Consider the following 20805-nt stretch of genomic DNA (forward strand, 5'->3'; position numbering starts at 1 on the left):
GTCGCTAACGGGCGTAGCACTGCGGTGACAACACACAACAACAACAACAAAAAAAACACGCAGCCGCCCCCAAGCTGTCATTGCGATCACACTCATCAACATTCTGTGTCGACCACCTCCAGGAGAGAGGAGAAAAAGGAGAGGGGAGACGGAGAGAGGCGGGAGACCCGAGTAGAACATCGATGCATAAATCTAAATGCAAGAGGCTGCCACTCAGAGGAACAAGGTCGGTAGGGCGGCTGCGGCGGCGGCGGCTCGCAATCTGCCTGCAGACCAGGCAGCGGTGTGCCCGGCAGCGGCCAACAAAAGGTCCTCTGATTAGAAAGCGATGACACGTCCAGCAAGCACTACCTGGGTCTCATAGCTGTTAAAAAAACTTCTCGCTAGCCTTATCGATCATCGAGTAGTGATGCGGGGAGCCGCTTCCATCGCCTAAGCGCTATGTGACGTACGGCGTTTCGAGCGAACGATGCATAGACCAAGGCTCTGATGTGACCCCCAAAAAAAACGCCCCACCGGGTAAACGGGAACACTCTGCACACCAACGCTAAATATCATGCAGGTACTTAGAAATGTCGAGGCAATTGAGTTCAGCGGCTAAAGGCGCTGACAAAGGCGAGGGGGTCAGCGGGGGACGATAACAGACGCTGTAAATAGATGAGGGGAGCAAGGTGGAGAGCAGCTGCAGCGCAAGAGCGGTATACAAAGTAGATGCTTTTCAATAGGGGCCGCATGAGGTCATGGGTAGGGCAGTTTCATTAACCAGAAAGGAGGCCGGTCTGCTTTTGAGCAATTCAGCAGGCGGTGCTGGAAGCACGGAATGCCATTTTATCTGCACCGCGGGAGGGGGGGGGGGGATGGATGGATGCACTTAGTATAATACAGCAGAGAGGAGGGCCTGCGTGTGCTGCCTTCATGAGCGTTGATAGCCTTTAACACAAAGTGGTAGTTCCATATCTGAAATGATCAAACGCTGCAGTGAAAGATAATGGCAGAATGTGAGCGGCGGAAAAAGGTGGCAGCTGGTCCGAGTTGTGATGAAACATCCACCGTCCCGCCTGAGCCTGCATCCCCCGGCGTAACGACGAATGAGATCCGGAGAGAGCTGGTGGGAGGCCTAGACCCCCTCCGGGCAGCTGTCTGGGAGAGAAAGGGCAGCAGGGATGCCTCCACTCAAATCACAGCTTCATTAGCTTTGCATTATACAGCGCCAAGGAAAGCTGGCGATCTGTTACACAACAGAGCCCCCCCCCCCCCCCCCCCCCCCCCCCGCCCCCGCCCCCCGCCCAGTTCACGCAATACTTTCAGACAGAATCTGAGGAGAACGAAGGAGAGAGCAGGACATCAGGGGGACAAAGGATGGCTATTACAGCACAGCGACATAAACGCATAAACACACACACGGGATAATTAGCGTGCGATAACTCAGGCGACTTTTTATTTATTTTTGTTCTTCTTTTTTTTAATTCTCACTCTGCTGGTGTGGCTCAGTAACTGGTAATGAAAGCAAATAAGCTTCAATTTAAAAAAAAAAAAAAAACCAGGTGATCCCGTTTCCTTCTGCTCCCCATATGGAGAGGGTGCTGTGTGAGCACACACACACACACACACACACACACACACACACACACACACACACACACACACACACAAGAAATAACCCGAGACAGGAGGAGAAAGGATGCTACGCCAGCCAGTAATAGTATCGATGTAACGAGTCAGTATCACACGACTCCCCATTTTCCAATATAAGTTTTGAAGTCCAGAGAGAAAATGTCCCTCTCATCACTTCGTTGTATTTAAGTGAGCAGTAAAAGTACCTTTAAGTGCCCACAGAGGGATCTCCGTCATAAAAAAAAATAAATAAAAACTCACTTTCAAAGTCACACCACCAGCTCCATGCGGCTCTGATTAATACAAGCGTCAACAGGACGCAAGACAATGAGCCAGAGAATGCCTAACTTGATATTCATGACTCGACGAATGCAGGAGTTGACATTCATTGGACTCTTTGGACTCGTGAAAACGGATGAAAGCTTTGCCGATTGGAAATAAGGCAGACGGCATATTTATACTATGACTGATAAGTGCTTTAATTGCCTCCGAGCTCCAGCTGAGAGAGTGATTGGGAGAAGAATGCTAACGGCAGTGGGAGGGATACGCGGTTTGTGTTTCTAGATTACAGCACAGCACAGAGAATCAGATATGTTTAAATAAAAGATGAGTCTTAAAAAACAAGGCAGAGACATGCGCTTATGAAAACACCGTGAAGCAGCAACACACACACACAGATCGGTACACAAACAAGCGGGTGGAGAAAGATATGAGCAGATCAAAGCAAGTCTTAGACTGAGGTTGTGTGAAAGCATTCCACCAAGGTAGACTTTACCTGTAATGATAGCTTTGGAATGGAATTGGAGTTGCAGTGGGCCTGTGGGAGCTAAGCTGGTCGGGGATACAGGAGCCTCTAAATTGGAGTGTGTGTGTGTGTGTGTGTGTGTGTGTGTGTGTGTGTGTGAGATAACCAGAAGAAAAAAACAAGAGAGCGGGTCGTGGGTCTACTGGTAACGGTTGCAGAAAATCAGACACACTTACGATGTGAGGGGACTCGCGGCCCATCGAAATGACTGTCCTGTTAACGGTCCTCAGCAGCTTCTCCATGACGATCTGCACGTGCCACTGGGTGGGACCCTGCAAAAAAAAATATATATACAGTCATCACACACACACAATAGCTATAAACTCTTCTAATTGGCTCCATCGTTTTTTTTTTAATTAGATTTCGAATGTCATCGCAAATTGATTGGTCAAAATAACAAAGTTGCACTACTTAAAAGGATTTATCATTTAGAGGGATCTATTTGGATAGATGGATTATAACATTATTAAGTATGTTTTCTTTAGTGTATAGTCACCTGAAAAATAAGAATCGTTGTGTTTCCAATACCTCAGAATGAGCGGTTTATTTCTACAGAGAGACGTTTCTACAGTAGCCCAGAATGGACAAACCTAACACAGGCTCTAGTTCACGTTTTCACATTGGACAGCCTAGAGATCTACTTCAAGGGACACAAACAACTCCAACTGCCTGTCTCTTGGTCCATTAATCGGTAGATATTACAAACGTTAATACTGCCTTTCAAACACTTTCAATTCTGAAGATACTTTGAGGGTATTTTGTGCTAAGAGACCTGGAAAACACAACTGTTATTATTATTTATGTATTGTGAATCCTGGCTTTTGGGGAGGGAAACAGTTGTAGCGCTCTCATAAGTGGGCTGGTTTTTTTTTTACATGGACTTGCTTGTTAGTGAGTTTGAGTGAGCACAGGGCTCCTCGCTGTCTTTACCTGCCTGTGGGGGGGGGGGGAATCATTCAAGCAAACCGAGCTCTGCAGCGTCAACCTTAACTTTCAATAATTTACACAGCTCCTTCCTGCGGTTGAAGAAGTTGTGCACGCAGGTCTGTGCGCGCACGCACACACACACACACACACACACACACACACACACACACACACACACACACACACACACACACACACACACACACACACACAATCACAGAGGAGCGCTGGGGAGAATAAACGATCTGAGGAGGAAGTGTCGCCTTCCAACCTCAGTAAGTGTGACACACATCCTTCATAAAAACCCACATGATTCCCAGACTTGGCCTATTTAAGCTTTCTACTAGGGCTGGGGAATATGACCAAAAAAAACCAACAAAATCCCTATATAGGTCATCTAATAACTGACAGCGATTTTTGGGACTGGAAGGTTGCCAGTTTGAGTCCAGTTTGTTAAGTGTGACGTGAAAACAAAATCGTAAAATGATCAAATGATTTCACATCAGATTTTCTTAGTATGTGCTTGTTCTCATCAATTAAGATGACGTAAAATCATATCTCAATATGTGATTTAATCACGATATGATTCCATTGAAAGATGACAAACATATCATGTTTCATATTGAATCACCTCCCAGCCCTACCTCCTACAAAAAGAAGGGGCGTGAAGAAAATCGAGCTTTTTCAATATACAGATAGATCGTAATTGCTAACAAGGCATACATTTTTCGATAACTAAGAAATCTCATCTACCCATCTTATTCATTTCCTCGTCTACGTGGGCACAGGCCTCTATAAAAGAGTGCAAGGCAGGTATAAAAGGGAGAGGAAGCAGCAGAGCGAGAGACAGAAGGAGTGTGAATGGGAGAGATAATCCCGAACAGAGTGGAGTGTGGGAGGCCAGGCCGTGGTGATCAATGGTGAGGGGAGTCTGAGAGGGCCTGAGGGAGGACATCAGGTGTCTGGGCATGGAGGAGGATGAAACACACCCGGGACGCAGCTGAGTGTGTGTGTGAGAGAGTGTGTGTGTGTGTGTGTGTGTGTGTGTGTGTGTGTGAGTGTGAGTGTGAGAGAGAGAGAGAGAGAGAGAGAGAGAGAGAGAGAGAGAGAGAGAGAGAGAGAGAGAGAGAGAGAGAGAGAGAGAGAGAGAGAGAGAGAGAGAGAGAGTGTGTGTGTGTGTGTGTGTGTGTGTGTGTGTGTGTGTGTGTGTGTGTATGACGTCACTTTGGGCTCTGGGAACTTGTAATGCTATAGTGGTAAAGTTAATTTAAGCTACTAAACAGATAGCTAATTAATTGGATAAACAGTTAATAGATTAACCCGTAATCGCTTTGACCGGCTACATAACTGGGTCGGTGATTGATTTACCAGCAGGGCCCGTCACCGACTCGACAAGTAAGTACATTAGCAGGGCAAAACAGGAGGGATAGCACACTGATTAGGAGCCATTCTGTCAAACAGACACAGTCGAAACGTGCTTTCTTCTGCACGGAGGTACTCCTGGACCCCCCCTTGATGTGCTGCTATTTATCCCAGAGAGAAATAAAAGCACATCAAACTAGAGAGCGGCGTTCCTCACCACATCCTTCCTGTAGAGCACCTCCAGGATGTCACTCAGCAGCTGGCAGCAAGCCTTCGGCTCCTCGCGCCTCTCCAGGTGGAACTTCAGCTGGTCCGTCATCAGCGGCAGGAAGATCTCTCTGCAATCTGCGGAGGGACGCCGGCAAAACGCACACATTTACGCACACACGGGAGCAGATGACGGATCGCACGAGGCGCCGCAGCATATGCTCTCGACACACTCCCGGTGAAGACGCACGCAGCTCGTTAACGGCTTCCTCGCAGCTCGGAGGCTTGAATTAAAAACGATGGGCAGAAGATGGATTTATTAATTAAACTGAATGTCCCAAAAATCACCCAAAATCCTGTGGAGTAGTTACAGTGCAACAGCATGATGTCGGGAAAAACGCCAATCAGAGCCAGACGAATTTTCAGAGCACAAAAATGACATTATTGACTTATCGTACCTCAATCACTTTAGCTGACCTCGATATTGTACAATGTCACCAACATTGTGTCCATCATGATGCCGGAACATAATAAAGTTTTTTTACATTGCACATCTTTCTTAACAGAGCCTGAGAGAGCATTACATTTATTGTTTTGGTTGTATATTATTTCAGTTTATTTTATTTTGAATATTTTTTTTCCTCACATTCCAACTTCAACGTCTGAATATTTTTGAGAGCTAAAAGTGCACGGCTCTTTGGAAGGGTGTGCTTGCATTATTATGCAATTCTATTATCGTTAAATCAGTGGAATAAAATGGTCTTAAATGACAATCATTATTTATTATCATATATATTATTTCTGGGGCAATTTATCGGTTATTGTGACAGGTTTACAGCCAATCAAAAGCCTCGCTCCAAATATAAGTAAAACCACCTCGTGAACCTAATTATACATCAGTATCAGTGTGAACAATGTGTCCATTTGGGCCCTATTGATCCCGCTGCAATATTTCCCATTATTGTGGTGCCCTTAAGCAAAGCACCTAACCTACTACTGGAAAAGAGAAAGTATGAACATGTTTAATAAAAAACGTTTTATTGACGACAGAATAATTCATTCTTTACGTCCCCTTTGCAACTAAAACCGCAAGTAGAAAACAGCAGAAAAACAATACCTTTCTTAACAGTTAATAATTAACTCAACACAACATACAACCAAACCCAAACGAAAAAGGCGGCAACATCAAAAAGAGAATTTCCAATTGCACAGGGGGAGAGAGTTTGGTTGGCAATTGGACACGGAGGACAGCAGAGATAAGTCAGAGCGAGTTCTCATGGGAGGTAGACCTACGGCAGTCTGCCACAAAATTACCATATTTGTTATTAAACCTTCTGATTTCAATCTTAGTGGCATTTGTGTGTGTGTGTGTGTGTGTGTGTGTGTGTGTGTGTGTGTGTGTGTGTGTGTGTGTGTGTGTGTGTGTGTGTGTGTGGGGGGGGGGGGGCACAAATACCGGAGGTAGGTTGGTTTAATGAAAAATATGCAGAGTATCGGTTACGGGGGTTAAGTGAATATTCTTTTGATAACCCCCTCTGCCAGAAAGTTCAAAATAAAACTCCTCTCAAATGTTCCCGAGCAGTGCTCTGACAAACACAAAGGTAGAGTCGTGATATTAATGTCATATAAGGAGAATAAACAGAAAGAGGGTTCAATTGGGAAATATTTACTAGTTAAAAACTGGGAGAAAAAAACCCTAAAAAGTTCACTTCACAACATCAAGAAATAAACCCAGTGGAATAGTAGCTAAAACTTCCAATAATGTGTCATAAAGCGTCAAGGTGGTATGGGACACGTCCTTGGGTAAATAACGACGGCAGTAAAACCGTAGGACAGTAGAGGGAAAAGACCCGATTAGCCTAGAGGCAAATGTGTTCAATATAAAAGACTTCACCCCTACCAGACTCAGTAAAACGGGTCTCCCTTGTGGAGAAATGTTCTGGGACACATGGGTGAGTGGTTAGAATGTGAACGGCCCAGGTTCACCCATGTAGAGATGCAGTTTAATAAACAGTGGACTGTACTAGGGTGCCGAAAACTCCTCCGCTGAAAGTATGTCGGGACAAATGAGGGGAATTGTGACATGGAAAAAAAGATGAAACCGTAAAAAATGATATGGTTAAAGAACAATGGGACCACTTCAACGGGAAGCAACCTAACCTCGACAATAACCGGATTGTCGTTATTGTAATTGTTGCCAAATAACTACATTTATATCAATGTCTGTTACGTTACCTGCCTGTTTTTTTTTTTTTTGGTGTTGGATATTACTTTTATAAAATTCAATACAACTTTAAATTACATAAAATAAAAAAAAAAGCAGCACACGGTGTGGAATCACCCCCCCCCCCCCCCCATGCGGTGGCGGACTACAGGGACAACAGTCCCCTTCAATAACAGTCTTTATAGCGGCGCGGTGCGGTGAAGCCGCTGTTCTATCCGGCCATGGATTTCCAATCACAATCGATACAAGCTGTCCGCTTCACGGGTAATGCTACAGCTTCAACAAGCCACTCGACTGGGAAAAGACACAACTCCTAACTTCATTACTAATGAAAGCACACACACACACACACACACACACACACACACACACACACACACACACACACACACACACACACACACACACACACACACACACACACACACACACACACACACACACACACATACAAACATAAAGTTTTGCCAACGGTCAATACCGCTCAAGGCCGAATGATTAACAGCAAAGTGCGACGCATAATGAACAGCGTGAACTTTGGCGACCTCTTCATAAACGATACCCAGAGGTGTTGAGACATGAATCCATTCAGTGTTTTATATCCTCTGACCCCCCTCTCTACAGGAAGCGCATGTGAAATTGAACAGTATGGATTGACACTATAGAGACAGATGCCGATGTTTTCGTCCCACCGTGCTCCTTTGACTGAGGGGGGAACGTCTTCGTGTCTTCGGAGACGCGGCTGCCGGTTCCGTATTACCGGAAACGAACCCGGAGACACGACTCCACACAGAGACAGTGCGGCGCATTGTAATTAGCAATTTAACAAATAAAAGGATTCCGCAGAATTTCAAATCACACTTTAATGACTTGATTAGTGCGTCAATAACAAGACGATTCTCTTGTAGCAATCTGGGAAATCTTACATACTGAATGCCTGAAATAATTAAAGGGTAGGTCCTACTTCAAGACAGTGTGTGAACTAAACACGGGGTCCAAATGATGGACCACCTTTTTGCAATTATGCAAAAAAAAAAACTACGCATCAACTGTGCGAGTGTTTACGTAAAAAAAAAAGACATGTTTATATCCTTTAAACTTGTGAAACATGTCAAGTTTGAGCTGAAGGTGGCGCCAAAGGAAAGGTTTATCCTCTGACGAGCATGAAAGTTACCAACATTTGCACGTCATTTTTTTTAACCCGAGGCTGGAGCAATGATTAGGCAACCGTGACCAAAATACACAATGCTTTCCCACCGAGCATCCTTTAATTGCTCTCTCAATTAAACAAGAAATGCACCTGTCACATGGTGAGACACACATACAAGGGTTGAGCTGACACTTTAATCAAAAAAGGGTTCACTCATCGGGGAGCGCGATCTTTTTGGGACGTCTTGAGTATGTTGCTACAGGGAAGAATATGCATCCTAATGTCTTAGTTATCGTGTTTATCCACTACTACTGAAATCCAACTAGCACTTCTCACAGTGTAACGTCAGAAGGTCTCATCCCGATCTGTACAACGTTTGTCAAGACGTTTCACTTTTGGACCAAAGTATTGGACCGGTCCGCTCTGCCGCCCCTAGAGCCTCATTAGCAGTAACCCTAGCCGCTGGTCAGAGACTCTACCCAAAAAAAAAAATGCTTGGACAAGAGTTGAGAGCATCGACTGTACATCTGAAAAATCCCCCCCCAAAAAAACTAAATAAGTGAATTGTTTCTGATGTCTGATGGCAGTGTTATGGATAGGCTGCTCTACAACGGAGCTAGAATTCACATCAAACATCCACCGGAACGTACCTGAAAAGTAAAAGTTATGGATGTTTAGCTTTCAACAACACACACACACACACACACACACACACACACACACACACACACACACACACACACACACACACACACACACACACACACACACACACACACACACACACACACGCGCTAGCAGCAGGGCGGGAGCGGTGACAAGCAGAGTGGAACTATCGAGCTAGGCCATGAGCGCACTCCTCAAACTTCCAGCGCAAACAGATTTCTGGACGCTACAGTGACTCCCCCTCCCCCGTTAACACAGACCAGGAGAGGAGAGCAGCGGACATATTTGTTCTCTTCCAATGAGCCCGTTTGTGAGTGATTTATCTCCTTTTTACATCGCAAACGGTGAAGGTGACATGGCGACGATGTGCCTCCAAAATAGAGAAATGCAACAAAAAAAGACACGAAAAATTTCCCTCTTTTCTGAGTTCGTCAAGTTTCCATCTGCAGCGGTGAATTGCGTGTGCGTACCAAATCGCACTCAACACGCAGCGTTTCAATTTCAAACGCATAAAAGGAAGCCGTCTTATTGTGTAACAACCGTTGATTTTGAACAGAAATAAGACTGAAAAATACTAATTTAGGATGTTGCTTTTTCCCAGAAACAGTTAATATGTTAATCACTCTGCAGCCTACAGGGGGGGAAAAAAACCCACCAACAAAGAAGACATTCAATGCATATTGATGAGCTAAGAAAGTCCAAGTTGAGCATCTAGGTAGAAGCCTTCCAGTTCATTTCACTTCAGGATTGGCTGGCAGGGGGAACCTTTCAGGGGCCCTCCTGGGGCTCGGGATGCATCTAACAACCACAGCTGATTAGACCACCTTTAAAAAAAAAAAAAAAAAAACTGTCTGGCTGATCCATTTGCTCATCGCCCTGGTCATTATCTGTAATAAAACATCTCCAAAGTGGAGCTCAGCTTGATACCGATGTGAAAAGGACAATTCTACTTGGCAGTTAAGCCTTCTCAATCACTGGGTTAAAAGCATGCATACGCTTAATAGACTGCTGGAGATGTTCAGAGCACCGGTGCGTGAAGCTGTTGTAAGGAACCCGAGCGGCGGGATGTCCTGTATCTACATCACAGCAACGAGTCACGAGCATCGGGGAGGCTCGCCTTTCCACGGTTACACCAGCAACACATCAATAGTAATGACTGGAGCGTGACACACCGAGCACTTTGTGCTCCCAGCTTGGGACGCGCTACACAAATACAAATTATTATTGTTATTTCCCTTCAATGGTTCCTCACTAAAATGGCCAAACCAGCAATCAGTCAATCTGAAGATGCCAGAGTAGTTAAGGCAGAGAATCTGACGCCGTTATATTCAACATCAAACTAGATTATTCATTAGGACAAAATGTGCCATCACACCCAGTGCAAAGGCAGCACTGCTCTCCTGTACAGCCATGCTGAACTGAGCGTGTGCGGATAACGGAGGCGGAGAGCAGCCGTGCAAGTGGATAATTGTCGTTCGCTTCTTCTGCATTGGGCCCGAAACGCTCTGAGACACGTGCAGTTCCCCGCCAGCCACATTAAATCACGGTTGGTATTTCATTGGGTTGAGAACTTTGCATTTAATGTACCATCACTCTACAGAGCGAGTGTGTGTGTGTGTGTGTGTGTGTGCGTGCGTGCGGCCGTGTTTGTCTCTAAATCAGGGCCCGACCTAACATGGCCTCAGGAGGACTGCTGCCTCCAGCAAAATGATTGGCCCTCGACCGTCACTGCAGCAGGAGCCGGTCTGCAGGACGCCGCAGGCTAGCACCGGCTGCAGAGACCGGACCAGATTCTCATTAACCACCTCCACATCCATCCCCTGCCCCGTACACAAAACACGGCCAGAATAGTGCGGCGCTCATGTGGGCTATAAAAGTGTGAATGTGTATGATACTGGAGTGTTGTTGTGTGGTGCGACGAGGAAAAGGAAACGAGTACGTAATGACCTGATAAACACACTTCAAGGAAACAGGATTAAATATCAGCGAGTACGTGAGTCTACGCACCAATCCGATATCATAGCATTTATGGTACAAAGAAACAATCTGATCCATGCATCCTGCTTGATCTGTGCCGTTCATGTGTAAACTGGTACAACACACCTGTGGTGAAACACTTTAGAGCGCCCAATTTCTTTCCAGATGATGCTACATTGTGAACAAGGAGCTCATGTTGACATCGGCAGGAGGAAAGCTTGTTGGCGTTGGCTAACTGTTAGCAGCCGGTGAGCAACACGGCCCTTGCTTGGCTTAATAACAGAGCTAACAGCTAACGCTAACAGAGGTTCGATTGAGTTACATTATGATGCAGTCGAGCTCCATTAAGTAAAAAATTTGTATTGGCCGAATTTAAATTATAACGTTACGACGTGTTCAAATGTGATCTTGTAAAATTTCGTTTTTGGAGAGAAACGTGAATAAATACAGTTATAGATGATCGATAGGAAATTATGAGCGGTTTACATTTTTTTGTTGTGTCGGATCAATTTCTGTTAGGTTCAGGGATCAAGTTCAGGTATCAGAATCGGTATCGGGAAGGAAAAAAATGGTTTCGGAACATCTCTATCAAATAGTAAAACAGAGAGGAGAAGGGCTGAGACTTGAAGACCGGGTAGATGAGAATACTGACTCTCTGATGCAGACAAGTCCTGTTGATTTTAGCAATGAGATCACTTAACTCCCTTTGATAACAAGAGGGATTCCCACTACGCCTCACCAATGACCTTTACCAGGGGCTCACACAGAGCCGGCAGGAGGAGGCAGGTGGTGCTTGTGATTGCCTACATTACTGCTCCGTGAGTGGAGGTGCATGCACTGAAGAACTGCGAGTACAGTGTGTGTGTTGTTGTGTGTGTGTGTGTGTGTGTGTGTGTGTGTGTGTGTGTGTGTGTGTGTGTGTGTGTGTGTGTGTGTGTGTGTGTGTGTGTGTGTGTGTGCTCTCACCGTGATGAGTAAAGAGATCGCTGTGGACAATGTCAATCAGACAGTCTAGCTTCTGCTTCACCAGGCGACCAAGAGGAACCTTTAGGATGAATTCGGTGAACAGCTTGCTACGGAGACAGAAGGAGGACAATAAAGACAAAAAAAAAGGTCAGACTGATCAGGCGTCCTGAGCCGGCCGACCGCTTCCCATCACGAGCAATCATCCAAAAAACGCAATTAAAAAAAGAAACCTGCAACATCCACACAGGTACTTTTGGGTTGGAGGATGAGACAATATATAGTGCGAGACGGATTTGTCAACTGACCCGGAGGAACTGACCTGAGAACAGCTTGCTGCCGGAGACATCTCCGGTTGTATTAGTAGCAGAGTATTTAGAGTATCAAAGTACTTTGGACTATTGCAGATGTCTTATGTTATAAATAATTCCTAAAATAATTGTATTATAATAAATTAAATGTAAGTTTGACAAACCGCATTTTGTAATCAGCCCAAATAAGTGAAACCACCTGGGTGTGTGGGACCTTCACCACCAATAGCTCCAGTTAGACTTAATGTTGTTCTTCTGTAAACAATGCATCCTATTCAACTGAACTTCCTTTTCTTTAAAGACAACCAGCAGCATAGCTCAGCAAGATCCTACACTATGAGCATTCAGCTATTCAGAGCCTGAAAGATAAATCTGCATTCAGGCAGACACGTGACGCTGACATTTTCTCCTCAATGAAGAGGCCAGGTGCTCGTTGTGCTGGCAAGCTAAGGCTCAAGGAGGAAAGAAAAGCTTCTGGCAGGGGATGAAACACTCCCTCGGCCCCCTTAAGGTTTCAATTTAGTCGCCTCCAGGAGCTTTTTCTCCTGTAGTTTCCTCTAAAATGAGAGGAAAGATGGCCGAGCGTGCAGCATTGCACTTAAAACCAGGTGAGGATGCACGACTACGGCCAAAAGGATCAGGATTATTCTAAACAATACTGAGATCCTGATTATTTCTAAAGATAAATAATATTGCATTTTCCGCATTTAAATAAAACGTTTTCACTAAAATGAATCATCAGAGGAATGCTTTCACTTTCACGTTGCGTTCCTGCCAATTAACAAATCTTTATTAAATAATTAATTTAAAATAAGATGCATTTTCATTTTGCCCGTCTGCTCTGCGTCGTCGTCGCATTTTAAAAGTCAATATCACAGTTGATGATGTGGGAGTCGCAGTCGTACCGCGGGAAGCGAAAAATCATGATCACGATTAATATTCATATTTAATGTGCAGCCCTACAAAACCAGGACAGGTGTCACCCAATAATTCAATCAGCACGTCCCGGTAGCAGTACAAATGTTGGCGCGCCTCATTATGAAGAGTGAACACCGTGTGTTCGGCTGAGATCAGCGTCAGACTCTGAGAAGGACGCATTGAATTGAGAGGGAAGGGGAGAGAGAGAAAAAAAAAAAAAAAAAAAAAGCCGCTCTGTGAAAGCTGAATGGAGGATCGGTGCCTGGTAGACAGAATGGATGGGCTGGAGGACTATCTTCCACCTTTGACAAAGGACCGCCGCTCCACTGCGGCTGCGATAGCGGCGGAGTGGAGCCGGGGGCCGGGGGCCGGGGGCCGGGGGCCGGGATCGGCACGTCCCGCGTGGCCCGAGAATCTGCTGCTGCTGCCCAGGTGCTGGATGTGAGCAAATGAAAGGGAGCTCCTTTCGCCCGAGCGCAAGCAAATGAACGAGGAGAAGCGCATTTCAAGGTCCGGGGGAAAATACCTGCGTGTAGCGGCACTACTCGTGCCAGTCGAGATAAATCATCTTCAGGTGTTGAAATATTGTGCAACAGTAGAAATCCCAGTAGAAAATGGATTAAGCGGATCCTGTCAGCATCTTGTCTCATCATAATTTATCATTTATACATGATGGTACAAACAACAGCCTCAATCTCCCAATATATGGCCCTTGCTGTGTTTTATTTCATGAAAGTGAATTCATTTCTCCTTTCGGTTGCTCCCTTTTTTTGGGGGGGGGATTTAACATGTAAAGCTTTCAACGACATTACTTTAATGAAAGAGCAGACAACAATATAACATCGTTAGTAAAAGAGTAGTTCAGTTTTCACAGACGAACAGACTCTGCCTGGTCAAAAGCAACCTGCTGATCTTCCAAATGTGTCCTTCCTAATGAGACGATAGGAATTTGTCTCGACTAAATATTTACAATTAACAAATTAGGTTGACCAAAAAGTAAATATGTGTTATTAAGGACTCATTTGCAGTTGAAAAGTTGTTGGCTGAATCCATTAGAAAAGCTTTCTTCACATATCTGTAAATATGACGCTCCACAAATGAGGCTATTCCGTTTTGTTTTTGTGCTGCGTCCTTTGCAGCATAACTGATCAAAGACATTTAAAAATGGGGCAGAAAATCAAGAGCACACCCATAAGGCATTCATCACAAATGCAATAAATTTAAATATATGAAACTTGAGTTCTGGTCATTTGAAATTTACAGTCCATTAATTTCAATAGTGTGAGACGGATTTAAAAATCGCTGCCCAATCACAGAACAGCTACAGAATGTCGGGTTGTTGACTGAAGACAGCCTACGGTAGAGAGAAGATAAAGTCTTTACGGCGGCAACACCTCTTGTTCGGGATTCATCTCGACATGAAATTATAAATTCAAGCGGCAGTTCCAACAAAAACACAAGCAATTAAGAATCCTCCTTCCATTCTCCGGCAAAAAAAAATAACATTGAAGTCTTTGGAACATTTCCTGTTTTGAGAAAGATGCGAGTTACAGTCCGGACTTACAAAATAAAAGCACATAAATAGTGACAGAGAGAGCAGCTCACCTCTACCAGTGAATACTTCTCCCTTTATAGTTATAATTGTGTGCTGCAGGTGTCATTGTAACAACAAGAGCATTAGAAACGTGACGGATCACATGAGAATTACCTTAGTTCCTTTGGATCAAAGACCAGCTTGACGTCATTGACGATGGTAGGAATGTACTTCAGTGCAGCACCCTGAACCAAAAAACAATAAAAGAAACCTTTCAAGTTAATTAGTTTAGATTTCGTAGGCTACTCCATCCCACATCATGATACACAGTGTTTTCAGATAAGTGTAAATGTGTCTGATTCTGTGTCCTCCTCTTCCGTTGGGGCTCTCAGCAGCACACATGCTGTAATACACATTTCGCCTCCAGTCGGCCATAAACTAGAACAATTAATCCGTTGATGAGAATAATATCTGTTTGGATGAGCAATAAGCTGGGATATTTCCGCCGCGCGTTTGTGCGATACTCTCGAGCGGCTATGCTCTTCATCGACTCGTTGTGGGTGGTGTTATGACTGTGATCCATATCTGATATCTCTGGAATGATACCTTGATGAATACAGCCCAGATAGGATCTAGATTTGACCATCAATACTACCATTCACCCAGCTACGGTGTCCTTTGTTATTGTGCATGGTTGTGTTTCTGAAAATGTGTGAAAGGTAATTAGCGATGTTCAAAAGGAGGTTCGGTAGAGCAAATACTTTGTTGCTGACTTCAGACAGGATTCCTAACAGCGCTTTTGTTCAGGTTGTTAAGATGTACTGAACATATATCTGCACCCAGCACAGAACAACACTGTGCGGTATCTAAAGCTCCATTTTTTTTTTTTTTCAAAACATGGATATAGTCACGACGTCCCAAAAAAAAAAATGAAAAAAAGAGCTTTAATCTAATCTCATCTAAATAGATATTTTTAGTGCGTGTGCATAGCAACACCTCCACCTCCCTCTGCAGACAGAAAGAGTTTGGGAGGCAGAAACTTGGGATTTCAAAAAAAAAAAAAAAAAAAAAAGGTGCTGCTTAACTTTGATTCGGTTAACAATCTGGGCTCTGCTCAGCTGCATCTGTTTACACTTTGAAGAAGCCGCTTCCAACAGAAAGTCTATTTTTTAACTTTGTTCTCAGCAACAACTTAAGAACCACCTGTTGCGCAGGGATGTGTTGTGTGAAGTGTCGCAGCTATTCTCAGAGGAGCTGTGTCTCCTGCTCCTCTTCCTGTGTGCACCTCACACTTAACCAGGAGCACACATTAGTCTGTGTGTCTGTGTGTGTGTGTGTGTGTGTGTGTGTGTGTGTGCGTGCGTGCGCGCGTAGGTGTGTGTGTGTGTGTGTGTATCAAAGTATTCGCCTGAGTGTGTGTCGGTCTGTCCAGATGTTCATCAGGATTCAGACTTGAGGTATGATGGGACTGCTCATTAGCTTCCTCCTGTCACAGTGCTTTCACAAGGGCTGACTCGGGAAGAAACCAGCATTCCTCGCTTTCGCGCCCGTTCCTCAAGATCAGTTTTTAATTTACTGACAGTAAAGCCAATATCTCACCCAATTACACAGCAACTGACTCCTAATTGACTCCTGAGCTTCTCCCCATGGTTGAGCGTGCGCATGGATCTACTGTAGGTGTGCCAATATGCATGTACGCCGCGATTACGTTATCTCTAAAAGCCTAGGCGCGTGCGCGCATCAGCGGGTTTTCGAGTGCACCTGCAAACATATAGACGCTTGTGGGTTTTGTTTCAAATCTGGAGTCACTGAGCTTGGGGTCAAGGGCAATAAAATCCACAAAAGAAACAAAAAAACAGTGGAAAGAGGTGAAAGGCTCAAGGAGCAAGGCAGTGAAATAAATACCTTAAGGAGCAGCTAAAGGGCAGAAGGCCAGAGGAGCCCCAGACCACAGGACAGTCAACGTCAAGAGTGAGACGGAGAGAGAGGACAAACACAGACAACACATAGACGTACAGAAAGAGAAGAGAAAAAACACAGAACAAACATATATATATATATATATATATAATGTGTGGATGCGAGAAACATGTGAAAGATTAGGGCTGCACGAAATAGCATAGAGTCCATCAGCTTTTGAGGTTCCAGACTGAGCCCTGATCTTTTTAGGTATAGTTTAACACATTTACTTGCGTTCCTGGCAAGAGCTGGATGAGAAGATCGACACCACTGCCGGATCTATGCGGTAAACACTGTAATAATGTACAGTAAGTAGACAGTTAGCTTAGCTTAGCATAAAGACTGGAAACGGCTACCCCGGTCGAGGATATAAAAAGGTGAAAACTAGTGTGCTTCAGAGGGGCCCGTGGGCAGATTTTGCTACCTTTGAACAGAGCCAGGTTAGCATTCATGCTAAGCAAAGCTAAGCTAAGCTAGCTGCATCTTCAAATATACATCTCGCATTCGTGGAAAGTGGTGTCGGTCTGCTCTCACTCACTCTGAAGTGAATGAGCGTATTTCCCAAAATACTGAGCGATTCCTTTAAGTACCAAGGTTAAGATGCTCTTTAATATACCTTCTTTTATTATACGCGCCTAACAATTTCACACAGAGAGTAAAGATAAGGAAAATCTGCACAAAGAGACGTGACAAAAAGGTGACGAAAACAAGAGAATACAGAACCGGTAATGAGCAGAAGCCGAACGTCAATGTCTCATAAGCTGCTGTATTAGTATATATATCTAACAAGACATATGCGTCTCCAATTACAGAGCATGCCATCCAAAGCAAAATCACAGCAGATTTATTATTATTATTATTCACGCAGCAGCAGTTGTTTACTATTCACGCAGCAGCTATTTCTGGGCAAAGAGTTGGGAGCGACGGCATGCAGTTGGACTCGCGTCGATGGTCGGCCTACCTTCACCATGCCAGTGTTCTCTGAATTACTGTTCATCATGTCGTTGAAGGATGTGAAAAGGTTCCTCAAGGACTCCATGAAGTCGGCCTCTCCTTTGTTCTCGTAGAGCCTGGGAGGAGATGAAGTAGAGAATTACATTGGCAGATGATCACAAGGCTGTTTGTTTGTTTCATCCCCGTGTAAACAGCCCCGCCCGCGGTGGGAAACGACGAGAGTTTGATGCGTCCCTGTTAAATTCATTAAAAGCAGCCGGCAGAGTGGCCGGTGTTCTATTATCGGTGCTAATAATTTTGGATCAGAGCCACAGACGTCACTCGCTCTTCCGGCCGGATTAGCATTTAAAAACAACATGACAAGACCCTGAAGCACCTGCCTGCTGTCGTGTGGAAACAAAAAATCGGAAGAAATTAATGACCTATGCTAATGACTCTCCTCGAATGCTATTTCGAAGGAACAGAAAGCAAATGTCACGCGGTTACTTTCTAAACGCGTAGCGAATCTACCGCGGGTTTCGGTTATGTGGAGCAAATGCTGCCCAGAGATTGCAGCCACCAGAAAAGCCAATGATCACAGAACAATTGCGGGAAAATAGTTCACGGGGGGACACAAAAGCAGGGCTTCCTCTATAATCCAGAAAAAAAAAAAAATTGCAAATGCATTTCATCCCGCTTGCAGAGCCCATAAATCTCCCCAAACTGGGTTTTAACTGTAAATGAGCCACGTGGTGCTCATTGCAAGGCAATTTAGTGCATCAACCACTCAGATTAAATAAATTAAAAACTTTTGAGAGACAAATTGAAATTGTTTTCAAAAACACAAAGTGAAGCAGAGGGGAGGCAGGGTAGAGAGGTGTGAAATGCTTGGATTGCTCCGCCGCACCACATTTCCCTGGCCTGCTTCCAGAGAGGTGGGGGTGGGGGTGGGGGGGAGGTTGTGTTGCCACAATCTCTCATGGGGCTGCAGGTATTACATGGCCCATGATAGTCACTGTTGAGGGCTTACAGAAATCATGGGATTAGAGGCATCCGTCCTGGGCTCCCTCAACAACAATTACTTAAAGCTGCCTCTCACCTGCAAGGCACAGAGGAGCAGAGTTGAGCTCCTGACAGCCACACCACTCCCAAGTCACGGGGGGGGGGGGGGGAGTGTGAGAGTATCTCCTCTATGAAAAGCCAAACACGTGCAGATGTAGCCTTGGCACCTTCTTGTCAAGAGCCGCGTGACGGGCTTCAACAAACGCAGCTTCAGGCTTGAGAAGAATTTCTAACTCGATTAACAAAGGCCCGGCGGAGCCGACGCTGGCAGCCAACCAAAGGAGGCGCTTCGACAACGACAAAAGCACAGGAGGTCCTCTTTTAAGGTTCGCCGCGAACGCGGACAGCCCTACCAGAGAGCGGCGTCGTTGCTGGAGTATGATACGCGAGGCCGAAGGACGAGGCGTCCTCTAGACATCATACGGGAAAAACCAATCAAACTCCGCACACTCAATTAGACCAGGATCATACATCAGCCCCTCAGCCTCATTTAGCGGCTCTACAACACTATCATCCGTTTAACATCTCTGCAGCCAATTATAAACACATCCATTATAAATCACCGCCTCGCCATTAAAACCCATTCATTTTCACCTGTTGCAACTTCAAGCCACAGCAGTGGCGCAATCGACGCTGCACACAATGGCGATTTTGTGTTGTGGAATAACACTGAATCCAAAGTTTAAGGAACGACGACCGTATTATAGAAATGAAAACTATTAGCAATAAGTCAACAAGCGATAAGTAGAAATATTCTTTAAACCATTTCTTTCCCTCCAAAATCTGGAAACCATCACTCACGTCTTCATCACTTGGCGATAACATGAATTTGTATTCTTTCTCTCTGGCATCCCTCTCCAGATTCTGGAACAACCCGTCTGAGGAGATCAGGGCTGCAAACCTTGTTTCTTCTTTGAAATCACTTTTAAAAACCCACCTTTTTTTAGAATTGCTTTTCTGTGATTCTATTTATTTTTTTATATGACATTTAATTCCATTTTACTCTCTGTGCGTTTAGTTTTGGGCTTTCTAGTTAATTTCATTCTCTTCGAGTGTTCGACCGTTATATTGTAAAGCACTTTGTAACTGTTTTAGAAGGTGCTTCATAAATTAAGTTTATTATTATGAAGACAAGGTTATAAAGAAGACTGGTTAAAGAAGACTTACTGGTTAAAGAAGACTTACTGGTTAAAGAAGAGCTACTGGTTACAGAAGACCTACTGGTTAAAGAAGACCTACTGGTTACAGAATACCTACTGGTTACAGAATACCTACTGGTTAAAGAGGACCTACTGGTTACAGAAGACCTACTGGTTACAGAAGACCTACTGGTTACAGAAGACTTACTGGTTACAGAAGACTTACTGGTTAAAGAGGACCTACTGGTTAAAGAAGACTTACTGGTTACAAAAGACCTACTGGTTAAAGAAGAGCTACTGGTTAAAGAGGACCTACTGGTTACAGAAGACCTACTGGTTAAAGAGGACCTACTGGTTACAGAAGACCTACTGGTTAAAGAAGACCTACTGGTTAAAGAGGACCTACTGGTTAAAGAAGACCTACTGGTTACAGAAGACCTACTGGTTAAAGAGGACCTACTGGTTACAGAGGACCTACTGGTTAAAGGGGACCTACTGGTTACAGAAGACCTACTGGTTAAAGAGGACCTACTGGTTACAGAGGACCTACTGGTTAAAGGGGACCTACTGGTTACAGGAGACCTACTGGTTAAAGAAGACCTACTGGTTAAAGAAGACCTACTGGTTACAGAGGACCTACTGGTTACAGAGGACCTACTGGTTAAAGGGGACCTACTGGTTACAGGAGACCTACTGGTTAAAGAAGACCTACTGGTTACAGAAGACCTACTGGTTAAAGAGGACCTACTGGTTACAGGAGACCTACTGGTTAAAGAAGACCTACTGGTTACAGAAGACCTACTGGTTAAAGAGGACCTACTGGTTAAAGAAGACCTACTGGTTACAGAAGACCTACTGGTTACAGAGGACCTACTGGTTACAGAGGACCTACTGGTTAAAGGGGACCTACTGGTTAAAGAAGACCTACTGGTTAAAGAGGACCTACTGGTTAAAGAAGACCTACTGGTTAAAGAAGACCTACTGGTTACAGAAGACCTACTGGTTAAAGAGGACCTACTGGTTAAAGAAGACCTACTGGTTAAAGAAGACCTAC

General features: G+C 44.6%; 1 protein-coding gene across 1 annotated transcript in view; it reads right to left on the reverse strand.

Moving 5' to 3' along the window:
- dock1 (dedicator of cytokinesis 1) overlaps positions 1-20805 on the reverse strand; it is a 161556-nt gene that overhangs the window by 93732 nt on the left and 47019 nt on the right. Inside the window, 5 exon segments of the mRNA XM_068736926.1 lie at positions 2596-2691; positions 4926-5053; positions 11899-12005; positions 14833-14903; positions 17579-17687. Of these exon segments, the coding sequence (XP_068593027.1) occupies positions 2596-2691; positions 4926-5053; positions 11899-12005; positions 14833-14903; positions 17579-17687 (511 nt within the window).

This window comes from Cebidichthys violaceus, unplaced genomic scaffold (genome assembly GCF_023349555.1).
Source record: "Cebidichthys violaceus isolate CVI_PGR_0920_01 unplaced genomic scaffold, fCebVio1.0.p SCAF_74, whole genome shotgun sequence".
Lineage (NCBI taxonomy): Eukaryota > Metazoa > Chordata > Actinopteri > Perciformes > Stichaeidae > Cebidichthys > Cebidichthys violaceus.